The following is an 18,573-nucleotide window of genomic DNA, read 5'->3' as shown; positions in this document are numbered from 1 at the left end:
ACGCGCACGCATGGTGCATGAGCTCCACCGTATGGAGTACGTGGGGAGGTTGCGCTTGCTCCGTAGTCGAATGAACCAAGCCAATGCAACTAAGGTCCCAGCCGGAGTGGGGAAGCTTGAGCCATGGCGATTTGATCTGGACAAATGCCGCAACAACTTGAGACAATCGCTGCAAGGAGCGGGGCTCAGTCAATCTGTGTGTAGGTTAACCAAGACCGGTCAACAAGAGTACCATTTTGGGAGCTTTGTCACCAGCCTGGTATAGCGAAGAGGCTGCACATCGATGCCATGGCGTCCAGTAAAGTCATCTGGAGTCCTCGTGGTCGAGATTCTCCGTTCCTCGAAACCTGCTTCGATCTGTGGTCTTCCAGAGTCCATGCTAGACTGTCGGAGAAGAAGATTCCAATAGAGTGGTAACCGTACCGCATCCACGACATGCATTCTGCAGGAGTGAGATATCACATGGCTGGCGTTTCATTTTTGATGATTCTTTTTGCATCACCACGCCTCGCCCGTCTCCACTCCCGTCAAACACGTCCCCTTTCCGTGGTTGACGAGGCGGCAAGCACAGGCACCGCCGTTGGGGTGCAATGTCGCTCTCAACAGCGTGGGCAAGCCACGATAGCCTGCAAGCGAGCAGCCTGTTAGCTGCTTCCTGAATGGTCGGCGACCACGTCTGCCGTGGCTCTAGATGGAAGTACGGGATACCTCGCTAGTGTTGATGGAGTTTAGGATGTAGGCGGGGTTGACCGAAGTCCTATAGTGTGGATCTCATGGCCCGCGACGAGAGCTGAACTGTCGCAATTAGGCCAGGTGGATCTGCGGGTGGAGGAACGGTCCTCCCGCTCTTGGGTCAAGCGGCCCACTCACATCGCTCCTCACCGACATCTGCAAGCCGCAAGACTGATCTGCTTCTAGCATCATCGATGGGCGGCCCGCTAAAGCAGAGTGCAGAGCTGATGGGAGCAGGGCAGACCCACCACTCACGTCGATCGATTGCGCTGCCGGAAATCGGGGCAGGATATGTCCGGGATCTGAGTAGAGCCATTCCTCAGCCTCGGAGAGAGGTCGTCGATGCGTCTTTGGCTTTCGGCATTTTCCTTTTAGCCTTCCCCGTCGATTTGCGCTTCCACGGCAGGGCTCGCTTATCGCTCCGCGACAGCGTCGTCGGGATCGCTTTTCGACGACGCCCAAGACACCAGTTGGACATTTCGATAGATGGAGGGAATTTCGAGAGAGATGGCAAAGAGCTGATTTCGCTGCTCAGATTGGCATCGGGCTCCGTATCGACGTGTCCTTCGGAATGTGTGCTTTTTGCTTGTGTCCACGCTACGTCATGCGCCAGCCCGCGCCCTAGCCGCAGATCCTGACCTCCACTCACCTCCACTTCCAAGGCTGCCTGCATCTCCAACTCTAGTTACTTTAGACGATGGCGCGTCCCACCAGCGTCCTTTTTGGCACTTCCTCACCACCCGCATTCCTTATTGGGAGCCACGAAATTAAGATTCGGCTCGAACGCCGGGTCATCGGGCTTCCCGGCAACAGCTTCCCCCAGCACGGTACGGAAACCGTGCACGGCTAATCGTCGTTGTGTTTTGAAAGCCGGAACATTTTCCCAGCGAATTCTTTTGATTGATTCGTCCGTGGGATCTGCAGTTTTATGTGTCCTGTAAGGCAATTGGGTTCGGAGAGCTCAGACAGCGTGTAGAGTACCCGCTGACGCCAACATAGAATACATGCTTTTAGCAGTAGACTTGTCGACAATTCTCAACAAGCACGCAATCTCAATGGAATGGAAAGCGCGTATCCACAGCTCGTGATGTACACCTGGCGTCATTGCCCGGTCGTGCTTCAATTACCAACTGGAGGATGTTCCATCTAAAGTGGAGGCAGTGACCATTACTACCTGGCATGGCGCCACAATAAGCGACACTGCAGCTACCCAGATATCGGCGATGTCTTGGACTCGATACGCATCGCTGTTCTTCCACTAGCTCGCCAACATGATACATCTGAAGACTGCGACCGACAGGACCCTCGTCCGAAACGGTACGAAGGCGCAGCCATGCCCCCAATCGGACGAAAGTTAGAAGAAGCACTCAAGCGTGGGAGGCTATGGTAACGTAGCATTGCAAAGGCTACCACGCTGCTCTGCACCGCAATCATAAGTGTGCTCTCAACGGCATACACGCTACTTCTCGGCTACCCGTGAACGGTCGAGCGACAAAAGTCTCCGGTGAGGCTTCGCCCGACCAAAATGCTCACGATACTTTATTGCAACCCCCACCGGGTAATCACAATGACTATCAACAGCACTACGTCTGTATGACGGCATACCTGCTCCGCGAGTCGTTCGCGACAAAGGCAATAAATGGAGTGTTTGAAGCAAACATGCATGCCGCACGAACGTGACGAGCACAGTCAGTGCGAGGCGCTGGGAGCCGTGATTGACATTCTGACATGCCGGATTCCCGTGGCGCCACGGAACGCTCAGCTGAACGTCGCCTCGCTTGTGGATGATCTACTTCAAGTGGATCTTTAGTCTGACTCGAAATGATCGAAGATACAATGCAGCACATCGCTCCACTTCTATCCTGCATCGCAATTTCAGTGTGAAGAGGATGGAAGCCAATCAGATCGGCTGCGCATGAGGAGTACGGCGAAACCGATACAGTGGGGGTTGCGCAGTGTGGTTAGCAGAGTCGTTCTTGGAGAACTGATCGGCAGTCTGTTTCCGGTGGTTGCGAGTCAAGCATGTGTCTGGTGATATCACAGGTTGGAATACGCGCTCTTAAGATTTGACAACAGACAGGAAGGGGAAATGCCCACAGAGCTATCACAATCATGTCGAACATCAAAGCACGACTACGGTGGCCAGCACGATCTGTTACCAGACCCCGTTCTGAGTCAAAACTGCATTCTCTTCTTCGATGAGTGAAGATTCTGGCGCCCTCAATAGCAGGCGTAAAGTCACTCTTGACCATGATACGTACTAAGGCTTCTCCGATCTCATTGAGATACAACGCCATGCTTGCTCTGCTGTCAGCATGAGAGCGAGAAAGCTCCAGTCTCATGTCATGCCATCCACTGCAATCACGATGTCAACGTTGTCTCTGTCTTCCATAAGCTAAACATGTGATCTCGACATTGAAAGTCACTGGTCACTGTAAAACCACCCGAGGACACGAGAACCTGCTGCCGTAAGCCGGATGAACTCCTTCTCTGTGTCTTTCATGGTCCGTATCATAGAAAGAACAAGCATGTAAAACGCTATCCGACTAGGTGACACCTTGACAACTTCAAACAAACATACCCAGCAGCGCACAACTATCAGTCACTGACATGTCTCCTTGAACACCCTAGTATAAGCATGAGTAGTGACATAGTAATACACTAGAACTGACATGCATATTCCGACGCCTTCATCCAGTTCCACAACATGATGCATGATGCAGGGCGATGTCGGTACTAGTCCTAGTCCATAGAATGCAACGCACAACGCCCGTAACGGGGACTATACTTCACCTGCATGAAACGAAGTGTGAGTCCATCCTACTTGACACGATTAGCGGTTCACTAGGCATGTAAACTCGTCGCACGCATGGTGTGCCTAGGTACCTTGGATCTCCACCTGCTTACTTCCTGCACCCTGAACTCTCTGGTCACTACGGCTCGCATCATACCTAAGTTGGATATCTCGAAGTCGCCCCATGGCACTCCCTTAGCCTTTGTGAAGTATGTACGCTCGCATATCGTCGCAAAGACTAGTAGAGATACTATGATATGTGGTTTACACGTCTTATACTTGACTCGTAATGTTAGTTTACTGCGACATACTCAAAACAATGTCTGTCTTGATTACATGCTACTGCTGATCAAATTTATCGCAAGCATACCGTATACAAAAGTGCTTTGGCATCACCTCAGTGATAGGCCCAAATCAAGACAAGGCTACCAAGATACAGTTCGAGTCAAAGCTACACTTATCCTTCGTTACGTGGTATGCTACTGCTCGTGCGTGAATTTATAGGAAAATGAAAACCTCTACATTGCCATACTGTAGACTCAAGACTAGCAAGGTTCTGAAGAAGTTCCCACGATAAACCGTCTTGCCTACTACTCGTATCGTTATAGTCTTGACGCACTTACAAGTTCTAATATTCTACGTGTCTTCGAGAATTCTAATGAGCTGGCTCTTACTTTCGCCATCATATCGAAGGAATAGTAATCTTGATACCCATCCACGCAAGACACATGCGCGTTTCTCAAGAACGGTCGGTGTCTTCAATTCCTCCGATTCATCGTCATCCTCACCATAAATCCTCGCCTCCGGAAACCTAGGCACACCGAGCCCTTCTTCTCAGCTTACCCCGAACCCATGATCACGAAGAGTTTGCACTTCCGCTCGCCTCGAGGTACCTTAGTCTATGAAGAATGCCGAGCGGCGGTATCTATAGTTACCCCGCGCGCGATGCCCCGCACACGCATTATCGCTCGCCGACCTATCATTAACGTGCTAAACGCCGGATAGGGAGACTATCGGAAGCGTTCCGATAACGCAGGCGATTACTTGGGCAGATAGGGTGCTTACGTTTGTAATTCCGAGGTAGTGACCGAGGTCGTAGTTGCCTCCGTACGAGGGGTGGTGATCACTAAGGCTGGTCTGTCGCGAGTTCTGTTTATTTCCGCACGTTGGACAGACGGGCTTTCTCTACTGTTGTTTCGATATTTGCGCTACTTCCTCTTCGTCTGAAGCTCTTCTCTATCTAGATACCTATCGATCCTACTCAACTAGCCCTAAGAATACAACCATGTCTCCACCGTCAGCAATCGAGCCTCAAGCAGGCGACGAGACCAGGGCAAACACGGTGGCACCAAACGAGCCTGGTCTGAACCAGAAAGATGGCAAGATCGAGATGTTAAAGTTTCCCAAGCCGCCAAAGTTTGACGACCCGTACAAGGAGCGGGCGTACTTGAAGGGCCGACTGGCTGCTGCTTTCCGCATCTTTGGAAAGTACGGGTTTGACGAGGGGGTTGCTGGGCACATCACACTGAGGGTACGTTGTGATATACATCTTGTGCGCAGTATGCTGATGGCTTTAGGATCCTGTGGACCCTACGACCTTCTGGGTCAACCCGTTCGGTGTCGCCTTCAGCCTCATCAAATCCTCGGACCTCATTCTCGTCAATGCAAAGGGCGAGGTCATCGATGGCGGTGAGTGCAGACTGCTGAACACGGCAGCTTATATGATCCATCACGCTGTCCATTCCGCACGCCCCGATGTCGTCGCCGCAGCACACTCGCATTCGATTTACGGTCGCACATTCTGCGCACTTGGTCGCAAACTCGATACCATAACACAAGACTCATGTGCGTTCCACAACGACCACGTCATCTACGAATCGTTCAACGGTGTCGTACTGGCCGAAGAAGAGGGTAAGAACATTGCAAAGTGCCTAGGCGACAAGAAGGCTGCGTTGCTTCAGAACCACGGCCTGCTGACTGTAGGCAAGAGCGTGGAGGAGGCAGTGTTCTGGTTCATTAGCATGGAGAAGTGCTGTCAATCACAGCTGATGGCGGATGCAGCGGCGGTTGGGCGGGGTGGCGAGACGGTGAAGATTACAGAGGAGGACGCGGTTTACACACACAAGACGATTGGAAGTTCTCTGGCCGGGTGGTTCAGTGCGAAACCGTTGTTCGATGTTATACACAAGGAGACGCAGGGAGATTATTTGGAGTAGGCGTGTTTAGTCGAATCAAGAATAGTCATCACATGCAAATTGATGGCGTGCTCCAGGGCTGTCAGGGCTCTACCCGGCCCCACCGGCGTCTTAAGTCCGCCGCCGGACCAAGATGACATGTGCGAAGGCGAGACAAAGTTTTTGTTGTTTTGACCTACGCGTTCTCTTATAGGCAACACGTGCGCGAAAGTAGAGAAAGAAGTCGACACCTGCATGCAGCAGTGAAACACCAGGCGGCAGTGTGGCGTCAAGCACAAACAGCCTAACACCAGACCAACCCCTCTCGAGCGCCCGCTCCAGCTGTCAGCGCGAGAGACGATGGTGTCATAGCGTCTGCAGGGTCGCAAAGTTATAGTGAACCCTGGAGCGTCTGCAGCATCACTTGACGCCTCGCAGCTGTCGCCTTGTTTTCTTTTCAAGCCTCTACAATCGCTCTCTCCACCGACTTGCTTGTTCGTATTGGAGGCGCATTGCATACACGACCGTCGCACAGCTGCACGCCAGACGCACGCGAAGCATCTCTAGCGGGGCATGGCAAAGGGTCCTGCAGTCGTAGTCGTCGCCAGGTACCGTCTCACCCAGCCTTCACGGCTCCACATTCCGCTTCTGTAGCTAACTTGCACCCAGACACGGCGCCCGACTCGACGCTGCCGACAAGTCATGGCATCTTTCTTCGCCCACGCCGTACGATCCGCCCCTCACGTATGGTGGATGGTCGCAGGCAAAGGCGCTCGGCCAGCGCATAGCCGCTCTCCTGCACGAGCGAGACATTCAGCAGGCGGAAGATGCGAAGAACGTGACCACCAACGATCCCGCCCATCTCGACTTTAGCAAGCTGAGCATCTCCAAGGACGGCAAGGCGCAAGGGCGGCCCAGGAAAAAGCGCAAGATCATCATACACTCGAGTCCCTTCCTGCGATGCGTCCAGACCAGCACCGCGGTCGCAGCCGGCATCTCGCAATACCACTCGCCTACCACGCCCCAGCTCAATGTGCCGACACCCCCCTCAAAAGACGCCAATGGCTCGCTGGGAGTCCCTTCGCCCAAAGCGCCGCGCACCAAATCGACCTCGTCGCAGCCCCGAACCTTCGAGCCGCTCGCCGACCCCAATCTCGAGATACTGCCGCGGCCCCACACAGGCCCTGAGAGGGTGCTCTTGCGCATCGACGCGTTCCTGGGCGAATGGCTGTCTCCCGAATACTACGCCGACATCACGGCGCCGCCAAACTCGACCATGATGGTGGCAGGCGCCAAAGCTGATCTGTTACGGAGGGGCGACTACATACAAGAACAACCAAATCCGAACAGCAGCAAGGGTCACTTCCCAGGAGGTTGGATGGGGAACAAGTCGGGGACTAGCACACCGAATGGTGGTAGAGGAGCTGGCACCGCTATGAGCAGTCTGGCCCAGTTTGCGCCGCTTCGTGAACGCTCTAGCAGCTACGCCGGCCCACTGGGTCTGGAACGAACACCATCGAAAGAAGCAACTGCACCACTGGCGATGCCAACTCAGACACCAAAGCCGACCGCGATACCCAACCGCGTCTACGAACCGCCGCACCCCTCCTACTCCGTCTCGCCCGCCGACCCGATACCACGAGGCTACGTCGCGCACGCCCAAGAAGCCTGCGTCAAAGTAGACTTCCAATGGGACAGCATGCGTGCACCACAGAACTGGGGCGACGGCGGTGAGTACGGCGACGAATGGAGCACAATGCACAAGCGCTTCAGGAGAGGCCTTGCGGGCATGATGGAGTGGTATAGGGTCCACGGCACAGCGCCTCCCAAGGATCAGTTCCCTGGCTTCATGTTTAAGGAACCGCTGCGCCTAACGCCACCGCCTATGTCGCACACCAAGTCCGACCCCTTCCCCAACTTCAGCGATGACCCTACCGCTGACGAAGAGGAGGAGTTAATTCTCATTCTGGTCACACATGGAGCAGGATGCAATGCGCTGCTCGGGGCCATGACAAACCAGCCCGTCTTGATGGATATAGGTCTGGCGTCGCTGTCCATGGCCGTTCGGAGAGATGAGCCCAGGCAGACATCTGCACCGGCCACGATACACACGCGACGACTCTCTGTAGCAGATCCCGGCATGTCAGATACCTACGATATAAAACTCTCAGCTTCAGTCGACCATCTACGGCCCGGGGTCGACCCTTCAAAACTGCCATCCGCGCAGACACAAACATCATCCCCAGCCATCACAGCAAGTCCATCGTTGGAGTATCGACGAAGGTTCACAGGATCATCGACGACTAGCAGTCCACTTGATTCCCCCTTCTCACTCGGCGAGCCGTACAGGAACTGGAACAGCTCACTGGGTGGTGTGCGACGGACGATGAGCTCAGGATCCAACTCGAGATTTGCGCAGAGTGCGACAAGCGGTGCTGCATCTCCATCCGGCGGATTGTGGTCAGGCGCAAGCACCCCCGCCACAGAAGCCGACATGGTCCTCAACTTCTCAAACCAGCAGCCACAGCCGCCAAAGTCGACTTCCGCTGCCGCAGCTGCCTCCAAATCTAAGAGCAACTCTATCGCACACTTGGATGGCGCGTCTGATGTGAGCAACCGCTTGACAAAACTCGATTCGAAAGAAGAGCGAGAAGTCAACGATAAACCCACTCCTCTGGTTAGTGCCCAGACCCGCAAACAGAGCGCTCCGAGTACTTCTGCTGGCGGTCTCTGGGGCGCCAAGGTAGCTCCAATGGCCAACAACGGACTCTGGGGGCCGCCAAAGTTGGACGACGTTTACGAGCATAGTCATGGGCCTAAGCGGCGATGGACGGTCACGGAGAGGGAGGAGTAGTTCAGAAAGGAAAGCACTGAGCACCCGTGAGCCTACATCAAGATGGAAACATGCAAAGTACGTGACCTGATGTCAACGTAGGCTCCAGGGTATCCAGGTTTTCCCTCGAATGATGTGGGGTGTTGGCATGCTATTCGTATCTTCGGTATTCAGCGATGGGCTGTTGGGGTTATTACTGTGTTTCATTGATTCATGACTAGCATTTGTAGCGGCGGACTATGGCGTTTGATCAGCGAGGGCTACGGCTATGAATGGAATACCCTACCCAAGTGGGAACAATATCTATGAAACACGTGCATGTTGTTTGCCCATGACTGCGGTGCACTCGATCCAATATCGCGCTACGTTTGCCATGCTTCCAGCCCTGGGTTCCACTTTCAACGAGTGACGCAAGCTCGTCTCACGGGATCACCATCAGCTGCATTACCTACCTACATACTGCAGGCACCAGTCCAAAAAGCTCATTCGGAACACGTAACTACCGCATCCGAGCTGCATACGCATATCGACACATACATCTACATATCTTCATCTCTACCCCTCTACACAGCGTTCATAACTCGCCCTCCGCAGTGCACACATTTGCATTCGCGACAACCGCGCTCGCCGCGGCAGACCAGCCCCAGCCGACAATTCTCGACCGTAGCCACCCCACCGTTCGTCTCCACCGCACCACGCTAAACCGATCACTCGCATTTGCGCGGGAACCGCAACGCGCGATCTGATAGGCAGTCGGCGGTCGGGCCGATACAATCAAGGCGGGCGCTTCACGCGCAGGCACAGTTAGCGCATTCGCGGTAAGGAAGGCTGGCTTGCATTGACAGTTGGGGAGTGGGCGAACCATTCACGCTTTATCCGTGAACAAGTCTGCTGCAAGGCGGTTGGTTTCAAGCATGTCTGTCAAGTTAGTATCTTCTCTTCTCTTTCTCTCTCGCTTCGTTTTCCGCTCTGCCTGAACGTCCTGTCCTGGCTTTGTCGTGTATGCTTGTGTTGCCCCTCGCATTCCTACCCCGCGGATTGTAACGAGAAGCTTTGGGCATAGTCACTTTGGCATAGCAGCATGGGGTTCAAGACACACAAGATGAAGAAGTCGAAGTCTGACCGCAAAACTAGTTGGGTCATGCTCGCTGAGAATGGCGGGTACACTCCTCTGCCTGGCGAACAGACACTATACCAGTCTCCTCCTCGAACCACGCTCTCGCTCCAGACTAGCCATCAGCGTAATCCGAGCGAGTCCTACTCACAACAATGCAAGTCGGGCGTTGTATACCTCACAAACCGACGGGTACGTACATACCATCTCCATCATGTGGAATCCGACTAACGTGACCACCAGATGATCTACCTCCCCATCGCCCCAACCCCCCAACTCCAATCCTTCGCCGTCCCCATCCTCAACGTAACCGATTCCCGCGTAACAGCCCCCTGGTTCGGCGCCAACAAATGGGAAGCCATCATCCAGCCCGTCCAAGGCGGCGGCATACCACCACAGCACGCCGAGCTTGACCTTGTCATGGAGTTCAAGGAAGGCGGCGCATTCGACTTTGCGAGCATATTCGAGCGGTTAAAGGAGCGCTTACGGCAGGCTGTTGAAGTCGCGCGGGAGAGCGGCGGTGATGTGGAAGACGGAAGCAGAGGTGTGGGAGGCGTGAACATGAATAACGTACATCTGGAAGACCTACCCGCATACGAGGAGAGCAGACAACATGCCCGAGTACCGGATCCGCTTCCTAGTCCACCGATGGATGGTTCTGCGGCTGGGGCTGGCGGTCCTGTTGTTGCGGCTCCCGTGCCGTCCAGTCCACAAGCATCGAGTCCGCTGTCGAGCCCGCGGACTCAACAAGAGCGCTTCGAGCCACCGTCGGATCCGCCGCCAGGCTATGAGGAGACCCAGCGTGGGAGCATTGTAGATGAGCTGGAGAGACAGATGATGAATAATCCTTGGAAGGAAGATGAGGCGAGGCGGTGAAGAGGAACGTTGTCATGATTAGATGGGTGTGTTTGAGCAGGGCGTTCGGGGTCGTCGGCTTCACATGGCCGCATGGATTATTATTATATTACTCTGATACTCCACTTCGTCTGAGTTATTGAACAGTATAGATTGTGTTTTGTTGACTCTGGCTGCTTTTGCGGATGCTGTGTCCGCATCTCAACGCCTACACATCCACTGCTGCGTATAACAAAGCATCTTCCGTCAGCATCAGCAACACGACAGCCAGCACCGCAGAACCGCACATGACGAGCAAACTTCCCACACTGACATGTGAAGCACACCAAATCGCCCGCAAAGTCGACACCTGGAAGCATGTGAAAGCTAGCTCCCCCCAGAACGGATGACGCGCCCCACAGACGCGCTAACCGGAAGCGTAACGTACCTCGGCGATTCGCATGCGAATGACCTAATGCTTGCCGCGACCGAACGGTAGTGCTGCTTCATATACTTCACGTCGAACCTTCGTCTTTAGCTTTCCCTTTACACAGCTTCTATATCGACGACAGTACTCAATATGGCCAACCAAGCTCCTAACAAAGGTATGTTGGGCGAGAATGGAGGAAGTGGCGTTGATGAATGCTGGATGAGATTGCTGACGGTTGTGCAGTTCAAGAACGCCTTACGCAGGTCGAGGGCCATCTCATGGGTGGAAGTGGAAGTCCTGGGGCTGCGGGCTCCAAGGGAAAGAAGGGGTTGTTGGAGAAGAAGGCTGATGACGTGAGTTACACATGTTGTCTTTGAGCGATACGACGGCGACTGTTCGATCAGCTCCATGTCCTTCCAGCTGAAGACTCGTTACCTGTCATTGAAATACCATACTAACTACCATCTCCCAGATCGTCATTACCTGCGCCCTCCGCACCGCTTTCACCAAAGGCGGAAAGGGCGGTTTCAAAGACACACAAGCCTCCGACCTTCTCCACGGCGCCTACACAGCGCTCCTCAAACGCTCCGGTATCGACCCCAACCTCGTCGAAGACATCGCCGTCGGCGCCGTTCTCGCCCCAGGAGGCGGCGCAACCGAGTTCCGCGCTGCCGCCCTCGCCGCCGGCTTCCCAACAACCACAGCCGTCAAATCGCTGAACCGACAATGCTCCTCCGGCCTGCAAGCCTGCGTCGACATCGCCAACGCCATCAAGAGCGGCATGATCGAAATCGGCATCGGCGCCGGCGCAGAAAGCATGAGCACACAGTACGGTCCCGGCGCCGTCTCTGAGTTCTCCGAACTCCTCGAATCGCACAAGGAGTCTGCGAACTGCAAAGTCCCCATGGGCGTCCTCTCCGAGCAAATGGCCAAAGCGAAGAACATCCCCCGTTCCGAGCAAGACGCCTTCGCCGCATCCTCCTTCCAGAAAGCCGTCGAGGCTCAGAAGAACGGTCTCTTCGACGAGGAAATTGCACCCCTACAAGTCAAGTGGACAGACCCCAAGACCCAAGAAGAACAAACCATCACCGTATCCAAGGACGACGGCGTCCGCCAAGGCATAACCGCCGAGTCCCTCGGTAAAATCCGCCCCGCCTTCTCAAAAGACGGATCCATCCACGCAGGCAACGCCTCGCAAATCTCCGACGGCGCCGCCGCCGTGCTCCTCATGAAACGCAGCACCGCCCAGCGCCTCAACCAACCCATCATCGGAAAGTTCGTGCAAGCCTCCATCGTCGGCGTCCCGCCGCTCATGATGGGCGTGGGCCCCGCTGCTGCCATCCCTGTTGTGCTCGAGAAGACGGGTCTCGATAAGCAGGATGTGGATATCTGGGAGATTAACGAGGCGTTTGCTAGTCAGTGTCTTTACTGTATAAATGAACTGGGCTTGGATGTTAAGAAGGTCAATCCCAAGGGTGGTGCGATTGCGTTTGGGCATCCGCTTGGTGTGACGGGCGCGAGGCAGGTTAGTACGCTGTTGACGGAGTTGAGGAGGACGGGGAAGAGTGTGGGGGTTACTAGTATGTGTGTGGGTACTGGTATGGGTATGGCTGCTGTTTGGGTTGCGGAGTAGGATGGTAAGGTAAGGATTGGGTTGAATGTACGTTGATTACATGATGGTATGATGGGTAAAATGTTATGTACTTTGAATGATATATACAAGAATCGTTGATTATCCTACTTCTTCTTCAATGCTCGGCTCGTTTGAGTTGATGTCTGCAGTATGTGTTGTGTCAGTTCTCGGTGTCGTGCTGTCAACGCTGCTTTCACACGGAATGCCACTCCTACTTTGTCTTCACCTTGACACAGTGAGATGGCGTTGTGTCGTAGTATCCTCCCTCTCCCTCTTCATGCGGGCGCATCTTCGCGTCTCGAGCCTTGCGCTCGATTCCCATGCTGTCGCGGATCTGACTCAATTGTCCCAGGTATGTATTTAGAATATCAACGTGCTTCTCAGCACGCCTCCCCCACCCTTCACCCAGCATCAATAGTATATTCGTACGGCAAATCCCCCTCACTGGGGTTAGGATGCAAGCGAATCACACTACCTCCACTCCCCAGCGAACTCTCGCTCGAATTGGGCAACAAAGTACTTGGACTTCTGCGTGGTCTTTCTCGGACTATGACAGAGCCTGTCTCTGACCCAGAATCCGCATGCGAGCGTTGCGAGGGTGTACGCGGTGTACCGTACAGGGTGGAACTGCGCTGTTGTTGGCGCGACGGAGCGGTGCGGACGGTTTGCGGGGAATGCGTAGTTGAATTACTGTCGGCGGACAGGAGGGAGCTGTTGAAAGAGGACAGAGAAGCTTGGCGCTCGAGTTGCGGTGTACGGTAGGGGAGATGGGAGTGCGAGGAGCTGCTTGTTTCAGAGCTTGATTCTGTGGGGGCAAGACTGCGTGTGTCAGACTCGATGTCTTGGGCGCGTGCTTCTTCGATAACCGCCGGGTCGACTTCTGTCATGCCGTTCAGGATCTCTGCGAAAGTGGCCATGGTGTCGCGGAATTGTGTCTCGGTCAGGCTTGCGGTGGAGAAGCGTGCGTATTCGTATTGCGCGAGGAATGTGGCGCCGAGGGTGGGTGGGTTTAGGAGCCCAAATTCTGCGAGGCGGGCGAGGTATTCGCGGAGGCCCATTGCGCGTGGGCGTTGGAGGAGGGTGACGATGCGCGCGTCTGGGAGAGGCGGCGCGTTATCGGGGTATTGTTGGGCGCTTTCTTCGAGGGCTGGGTCGGGCGGTGCGAGGGAGACGGCTTTCGCTTCGATGAGGTTCGGTAGTTCGCAGATGACGCCCCAGTACTGGAGGTTTGGCAGATCAGGCGACGAAGGTGACGCCCAGCCTGGATGCGAGACGTTGCCCCAAGGCGGCGAGTTCGCAGACACGGGTATGATTGTCGCATCCGGCGCATGGTGATGGTGATGGTGGCCCTTCTTCTTGTTCGCCTTGTGCTTCTCTCTTCTGCTCTCTGCGGTGTTTGGTCGCGATTCCTCGCCCTTCTCTTCATCCACGTCTACTTCGCCGCGAACGTCCCTCGGCCTGCTGTCCCATGCAATGACCGCGCTTCTCTTGAAGTGCTTCACAATCATCCATCGCACACCCTTACCCACCTCTCCTTCCTCGATTGGCACATAGCTCTTGGGTATCGCAGCAAGCACAGTCCTATTCGTGTAGATGCGCGTCGAGTAGATCAACAGGACAATCAGACAGGTCAACAGGTAGACACCTCCGATGACAAATAGCTTCTGAAGCTCTTTAGATTTAATCGATTGGTATATTGTGTCGGCGGGCGTAACGGCGAGGAGCAGGAGCAGGATTATAAGAAGGGTGGTGTACGTGGTCGAGTACCAGATGCGGAAGAGAGGAATGCGCATGGCGGCGGCGGTGGTGAGGGCTCGGCGTAAGGAATGTAGGCATCGGTCTGAGGATATTACAAATTAGAGCTAGAGAAGTGAAGTGTGGCTACATGGCCTGACTGCGCTGAGGATGCAGCTATGCGCTCATGGTGGCTGCTGGTGAAAGGAGGGAAGGCGCGCCATGCTACTGACGCAAACGGCATGCATGACGCACGGCCCACGTGTTTGCATCTCGTTTCCCACACAATCAGCGACTACCCTCTAAATTCCAAGGAGCTTTTCTTGAAAATGAATCCACTGACTTACAGCAGTACGCATGACCTGTGTCTTTTACTCTGGCACTTTCTTCGTTTCTCTTTGCCCCTCTACATCCATACACCAGCCAGCGCAGAAACGCCGTTCCTCCATCGATACCTTCGACCGTGACGTAGCTTAGACGCTCGGAGAATTACCACACCACCCCTTTCAAGAAAATAATCAAACACCTACTCCCCGACAAGGTATGACTCTAGCAACGATCCTCTGAAGCAGAATCGCCATGGAATTTCATGAACGAATGTTTTTAAGACTGATGTGAACTCCAGCGCACCTGTTCAATCTCCTGCTTATACAAGGCAGCACGTCGGCTCTCGCCTCCTTGTACAAACGTTTCGAAACATCAAATCTAGGATCCCATATCTGACCAAGCGGTCTATGCTCACTAGCTGAGACACGCAACAAATCAAGCCGCCTCTAACGCCTGAACACAATAGAGTTCATGGTGGAACGCGGGATGCCTCAGGAGCTTGGTACTCCCCTGACGCTTCATTCGCCAAGATTATCAGCTTTGTACCAAGTTTCTTAACCGCATCTTCGTCCTGCTGCCCAAAATGTGGTTCAACTCTTCCAGGTAGTGTAAAGCGCTAACCTTTCCTTATCGTTCACGGCCATGCACACTCGCAAGGGCTTCTGGAGGTTAGGCGTCCGATCCCAAACCGGCGTGCGTTGGTCCGCATAGTGTTTCTTATTTCCTTTTTCGTTTGTCTCCTGATTCTTCACAAGTCCAGCGTCACATCTTGATTTCTTCATTCTTCATATTCTCTGTCATATCCTATTTCATCGCATCGTCTTGCTCAGTAGCTACGTTGAACGGTAGGTTTACTGGAAGTCTAATGGCGGAAACCATCACATGGATAACTTCATGGAGCTGTGGTTTCGCACAGAGACTACCTATGAAGACACCACAACACAGTTTTGGACTGTGGTAATCGCCGGGCTACCGTGTAGTCAATCTTCGACCAGACCTGGACCGCTCGTAAACGCCACACAGAGCTCAATTGCTACCCTTCCCCAAGACTTTCGAGCTACGCGGCATGTCGTTTGCCTGTTTCGACAAACCCGAGCGAAGGCCTCGCGTGCCGAGACGTGACGGAAGCCCCGCAGGGCAAGGAGCATCAGGCAGGAAAGTGATTCACTCCATCGGGTTTCACTCCTACGCACTGGCTATCACAAGATTGTCCGAGCTCTGGGGCGATCGGAAGAGCTTGGCTCAGCAACCAAGGTCCCCGATTTCTTCCCATTTCGCTCAACCCGGCCCCGAGTTACACCTTCACCGTAAACACGAGGTTCAGCCCCGCATACGTTCACCTTTTCGCTTTCCAGGAAACATTTCGACCACTGAAGCGCTACACCGACCCACGTTCAGACGCCGCAGCGGGCTACCGACTTCGTAGTCAGGTACTTCCTCCTCTACCTCGGAACTTCGCACAGCACCTCCACTGCTGTACTTTCGACCACCCATACCACTAAGGCGAACCCAGTCAGGAGGAAACAAATAGCATATCCACATCATCGCACACTCTCGCGCGCGCTCAATCTAGCCACCGCCTTCATGAGCGACAATGGCCGCGCGTACCATACAACAGAAGGCTACACATGACCGTCGCTGGGTTCGTCTACTACTTCTATCACAACCAGCAGTTGAAGACGATAGTCCAGACCTCTTCTAGCCTTGAGAACATGGAGCAAGATGGCTTGTTCAAAGTAGGAGTATGACCCAAGCATAGTATCGCTGGTGCAAATAGGTATCCAGCAGCGACGGTCATACTTCTCGGGTGGGCAGTCAATGATCACATGCAGTCACATCACATCACGAGGGTGGAGAAGACTATTATGATCGTGATAACATTACTGCCTAACCTGTTTCAAGGCCAAGGGTCATGTACACATACACGATGGATGCTTTGAAGCACTTCCATCGATGAGAGCTCTGGTGTCATATCGTCAACCTTTTCGAGCTCCCGGTGCGAGCTTTTACGGTCGCACTGTCTGAACGTCCTCGCGTTCCTTCCTCCACCCGTTGTAGCAATCTTTGGGAACATCCCCTCACGCCGCCCGCCGACGTGTTCGTACCCGTAAATGGAAAGAGAAGAGAGTAAAAAGCCTTCGTGACCCAGATTAAGAGAGGCTGAAGGCACCCCGCGTGCAGATGTCTAATCGTGTCGAGGGTAATTTGGAGTTTTGAAAAGGCATGAAGAAGGAAATGCCGCCCACCGTAACACCATGCAATGCCGCAAGAAATGACAAGTTAGAAGGAAGGGTCCAAGTCGTAGCCATGTCACCAGTCAAGGTGTATGGTCAAGGCTCATTGAGGCCGGATCCTGGAAGAAAGAGTGCTCATGACTTGCGGAAGTCCGACAAGACAGGGTAGATGAGTTCGAAAGCCTGGTAGATCTCCTCACGGACCTTGGCACCGGTGAGGACAATCTTGCCAGATACGAAGATCAAGAGGACAATTCTCGGCTTCATCATACGGTAGATGAGACCAGGGAAAAGCTCAGGCTCGTAGGAAGAGAAAGTGTGATGGCGAGATGCAAGACCCTCGAGACGAATGGGGAAGCGAATGTCGCAGGAGCCGACGATGTTCTGGATCTTGAAGTCCTATGGTGAGTTAGCATTGAATCATACGTACTTAGTCCGATGCGACGTACGGTGAACTTAGCGCTGAACCCGAGCTTCTGGATAATCCGCGCATATTTGCGGGAAGCAAGGCGGCTGTCGTCTTCAGACTTGGCACCGGTTACAACCATTTTTCCACTCGCAAAGACCAAGGCCGTCGTCTTCGGCTCGCGGATACGCATGATCACAGCAGCGAAACGCTTGGGGTTGTATTCGGCATTACGGGCGTGAAGAGCGATGGTCTTGAGATCGAGACGAGCGGACAGGTTGACAGTAGCGACAATGTTCTGGAGAGTAGGCACGATACCAGAGGGCACTTGACCATTCTGAGTATCGGGAGTAGCCGCTGGGGTCGCAACACCGTTCGCGTTGTCGGCAACCTGCTGAGTGTTCTGCTCGGCGGTTGGCGCGCTCAGGTCGAGGTTCGCGCCCTGGGGGTACGAGAGAGATCCAGGAGCGACGAACTGAGAGCGAACGTTAGAACAATTTGACAAATGGGAGACATCACAAGAGCTTACCGTCTGAGCCTGGGCGGCGGTGGACGGGTGAGAAGTGAGAGAGTTGGGATCCATGATGAGATTATTGATTGGATTTGGAGTGATAGACTCTTGAGGAGAGCGGTATCTTGACAGACTGCGCAGGTCAGAGTGTGTTCTAGAGCGGCAGCGACGGTCAAGTCGGCGGACTACGAGATCGCGAGGTATAGAGCGAGGTCGGTCGACACCGGAGGAGTGTGTCTATGAGATAGGTGGAGACGGTACCGGAGGCAGGAGAGCTACAAGCGAATGTGTCCCTCGCGTACGTTGACAAGTATGCCGTCGAGTGGTGCTGTCACAGTGGACGGCGGGTTAGTGTGTAGATTAAGTGACCAAAAGCGTAGCCAGCAAGCCTTTGGCGGGGTAAGTCGAGATTGCGACTGAGGATGAGGCTGCTGTTGGGCTGTCGCAGGCTGAATATAGCTAGCGCCGATCGCGACCTCTGATAGAGAGTGGATATGTGCGAAAGTGGCACACCGGGATTTCTGAGTCGCAGTATTAGAGAGCGCGCAGTTGAAAAGGTGAGTTTTCGATCTGCGGCGATGGTAGAGTAGAGGGTTGAGGTGTTGCGACAACGGCGGGCTCGGCGGAAATCTCGTTAAAAAGTTGGGGGGGAGGCCGAGTACTTATAGTAGTGGCTGCCTGCGTGCCAAGCATTTAGCGCCCCGCTACGTCGCAGGGATTGGGCGGCGATTGGGGCTTAGCCTCAGATTCCCGGTAGCGAGAAGATTCTGCTGTGAGTAAAAGGGGCTCCCAGCGTCATGCGCAACCGTTTCCCTTC

General features: G+C 54.2%; 6 protein-coding genes across 6 annotated transcripts; 4 read left to right on the top strand and 2 right to left on the bottom strand.

Annotated features, from left to right (window-relative positions):
- Positions 1 to 4,811: 4,811 nt before the first annotated feature.
- On the top strand, positions 4,812 to 5,742 carry J4E93_007025 (uncharacterized protein; the record flags this gene model as incomplete). Its single annotated transcript, XM_049344935.1, has 2 exons — positions 4,812 to 5,057; positions 5,104 to 5,742. 2 exons carry the CDS (start codon positions 4,812 to 4,814, stop codon positions 5,740 to 5,742), a joined length of 885 nt encoding a protein of 294 aa, XP_049197860.1.
- Positions 5,743 to 6,273: 531 nt separating this feature from the next.
- On the top strand, positions 6,274 to 8,554 carry J4E93_007024 (uncharacterized protein; the record flags this gene model as incomplete). The annotated part of the gene is made up of 2 exons (XM_049344934.1): positions 6,274 to 6,308; positions 6,370 to 8,554. The coding sequence occupies 2 exons, from the start codon at positions 6,274 to 6,276 to the stop codon at positions 8,552 to 8,554; spliced, it is 2,220 nt and encodes a 739-aa protein (XP_049197859.1).
- Positions 8,555 to 9,635: 1,081 nt separating this feature from the next.
- Positions 9,636 to 10,523, top strand: J4E93_007023 (uncharacterized protein; the record flags this gene model as incomplete). Its single annotated transcript, XM_049344933.1, has 2 exons — positions 9,636 to 9,839; positions 9,891 to 10,523. 2 exons carry the CDS (start codon positions 9,636 to 9,638, stop codon positions 10,521 to 10,523), a joined length of 837 nt encoding a protein of 278 aa, XP_049197858.1.
- A 538-nt stretch (positions 10,524 to 11,061) lies between these two features.
- On the top strand, positions 11,062 to 12,544 carry J4E93_007022 (uncharacterized protein; the record flags this gene model as incomplete). Its single annotated transcript, XM_049344932.1, has 3 exons — positions 11,062 to 11,086; positions 11,155 to 11,264; positions 11,384 to 12,544. The coding sequence occupies 3 exons, from the start codon at positions 11,062 to 11,064 to the stop codon at positions 12,542 to 12,544; spliced, it is 1,296 nt and encodes a 431-aa protein (XP_049197857.1).
- Positions 12,545 to 12,945: 401 nt separating this feature from the next.
- Positions 12,946 to 14,337, bottom strand: J4E93_007021 (uncharacterized protein; the record flags this gene model as incomplete). Its single annotated transcript, XM_049344931.1, has 1 exon — positions 12,946 to 14,337. The coding sequence occupies one exon, from the start codon at positions 14,335 to 14,337 to the stop codon at positions 12,946 to 12,948; it is 1,392 nt and encodes a 463-aa protein (XP_049197856.1).
- A 2,637-nt stretch (positions 14,338 to 16,974) lies between these two features.
- On the bottom strand, positions 16,975 to 17,828 carry J4E93_007020 (uncharacterized protein; the record flags this gene model as incomplete). The annotated part of the gene is made up of 3 exons (XM_049344930.1): positions 16,975 to 17,238; positions 17,289 to 17,720; positions 17,775 to 17,828. The coding sequence occupies 3 exons, from the start codon at positions 17,826 to 17,828 to the stop codon at positions 16,975 to 16,977; spliced, it is 750 nt and encodes a 249-aa protein (XP_049197855.1).
- Positions 17,829 to 18,573: the final 745 nt, after the last annotated feature.

This window comes from Alternaria ventricosa, assembly GCF_023758065.1.
Source record: "Alternaria ventricosa strain BMP 2768 chromosome Unknown scaffold_12, whole genome shotgun sequence".
Classification (NCBI taxonomy): domain Eukaryota; kingdom Fungi; phylum Ascomycota; class Dothideomycetes; order Pleosporales; family Pleosporaceae; genus Alternaria; species Alternaria ventricosa.
This window is presented reverse-complemented; position numbering and strand designations above follow the sequence as displayed.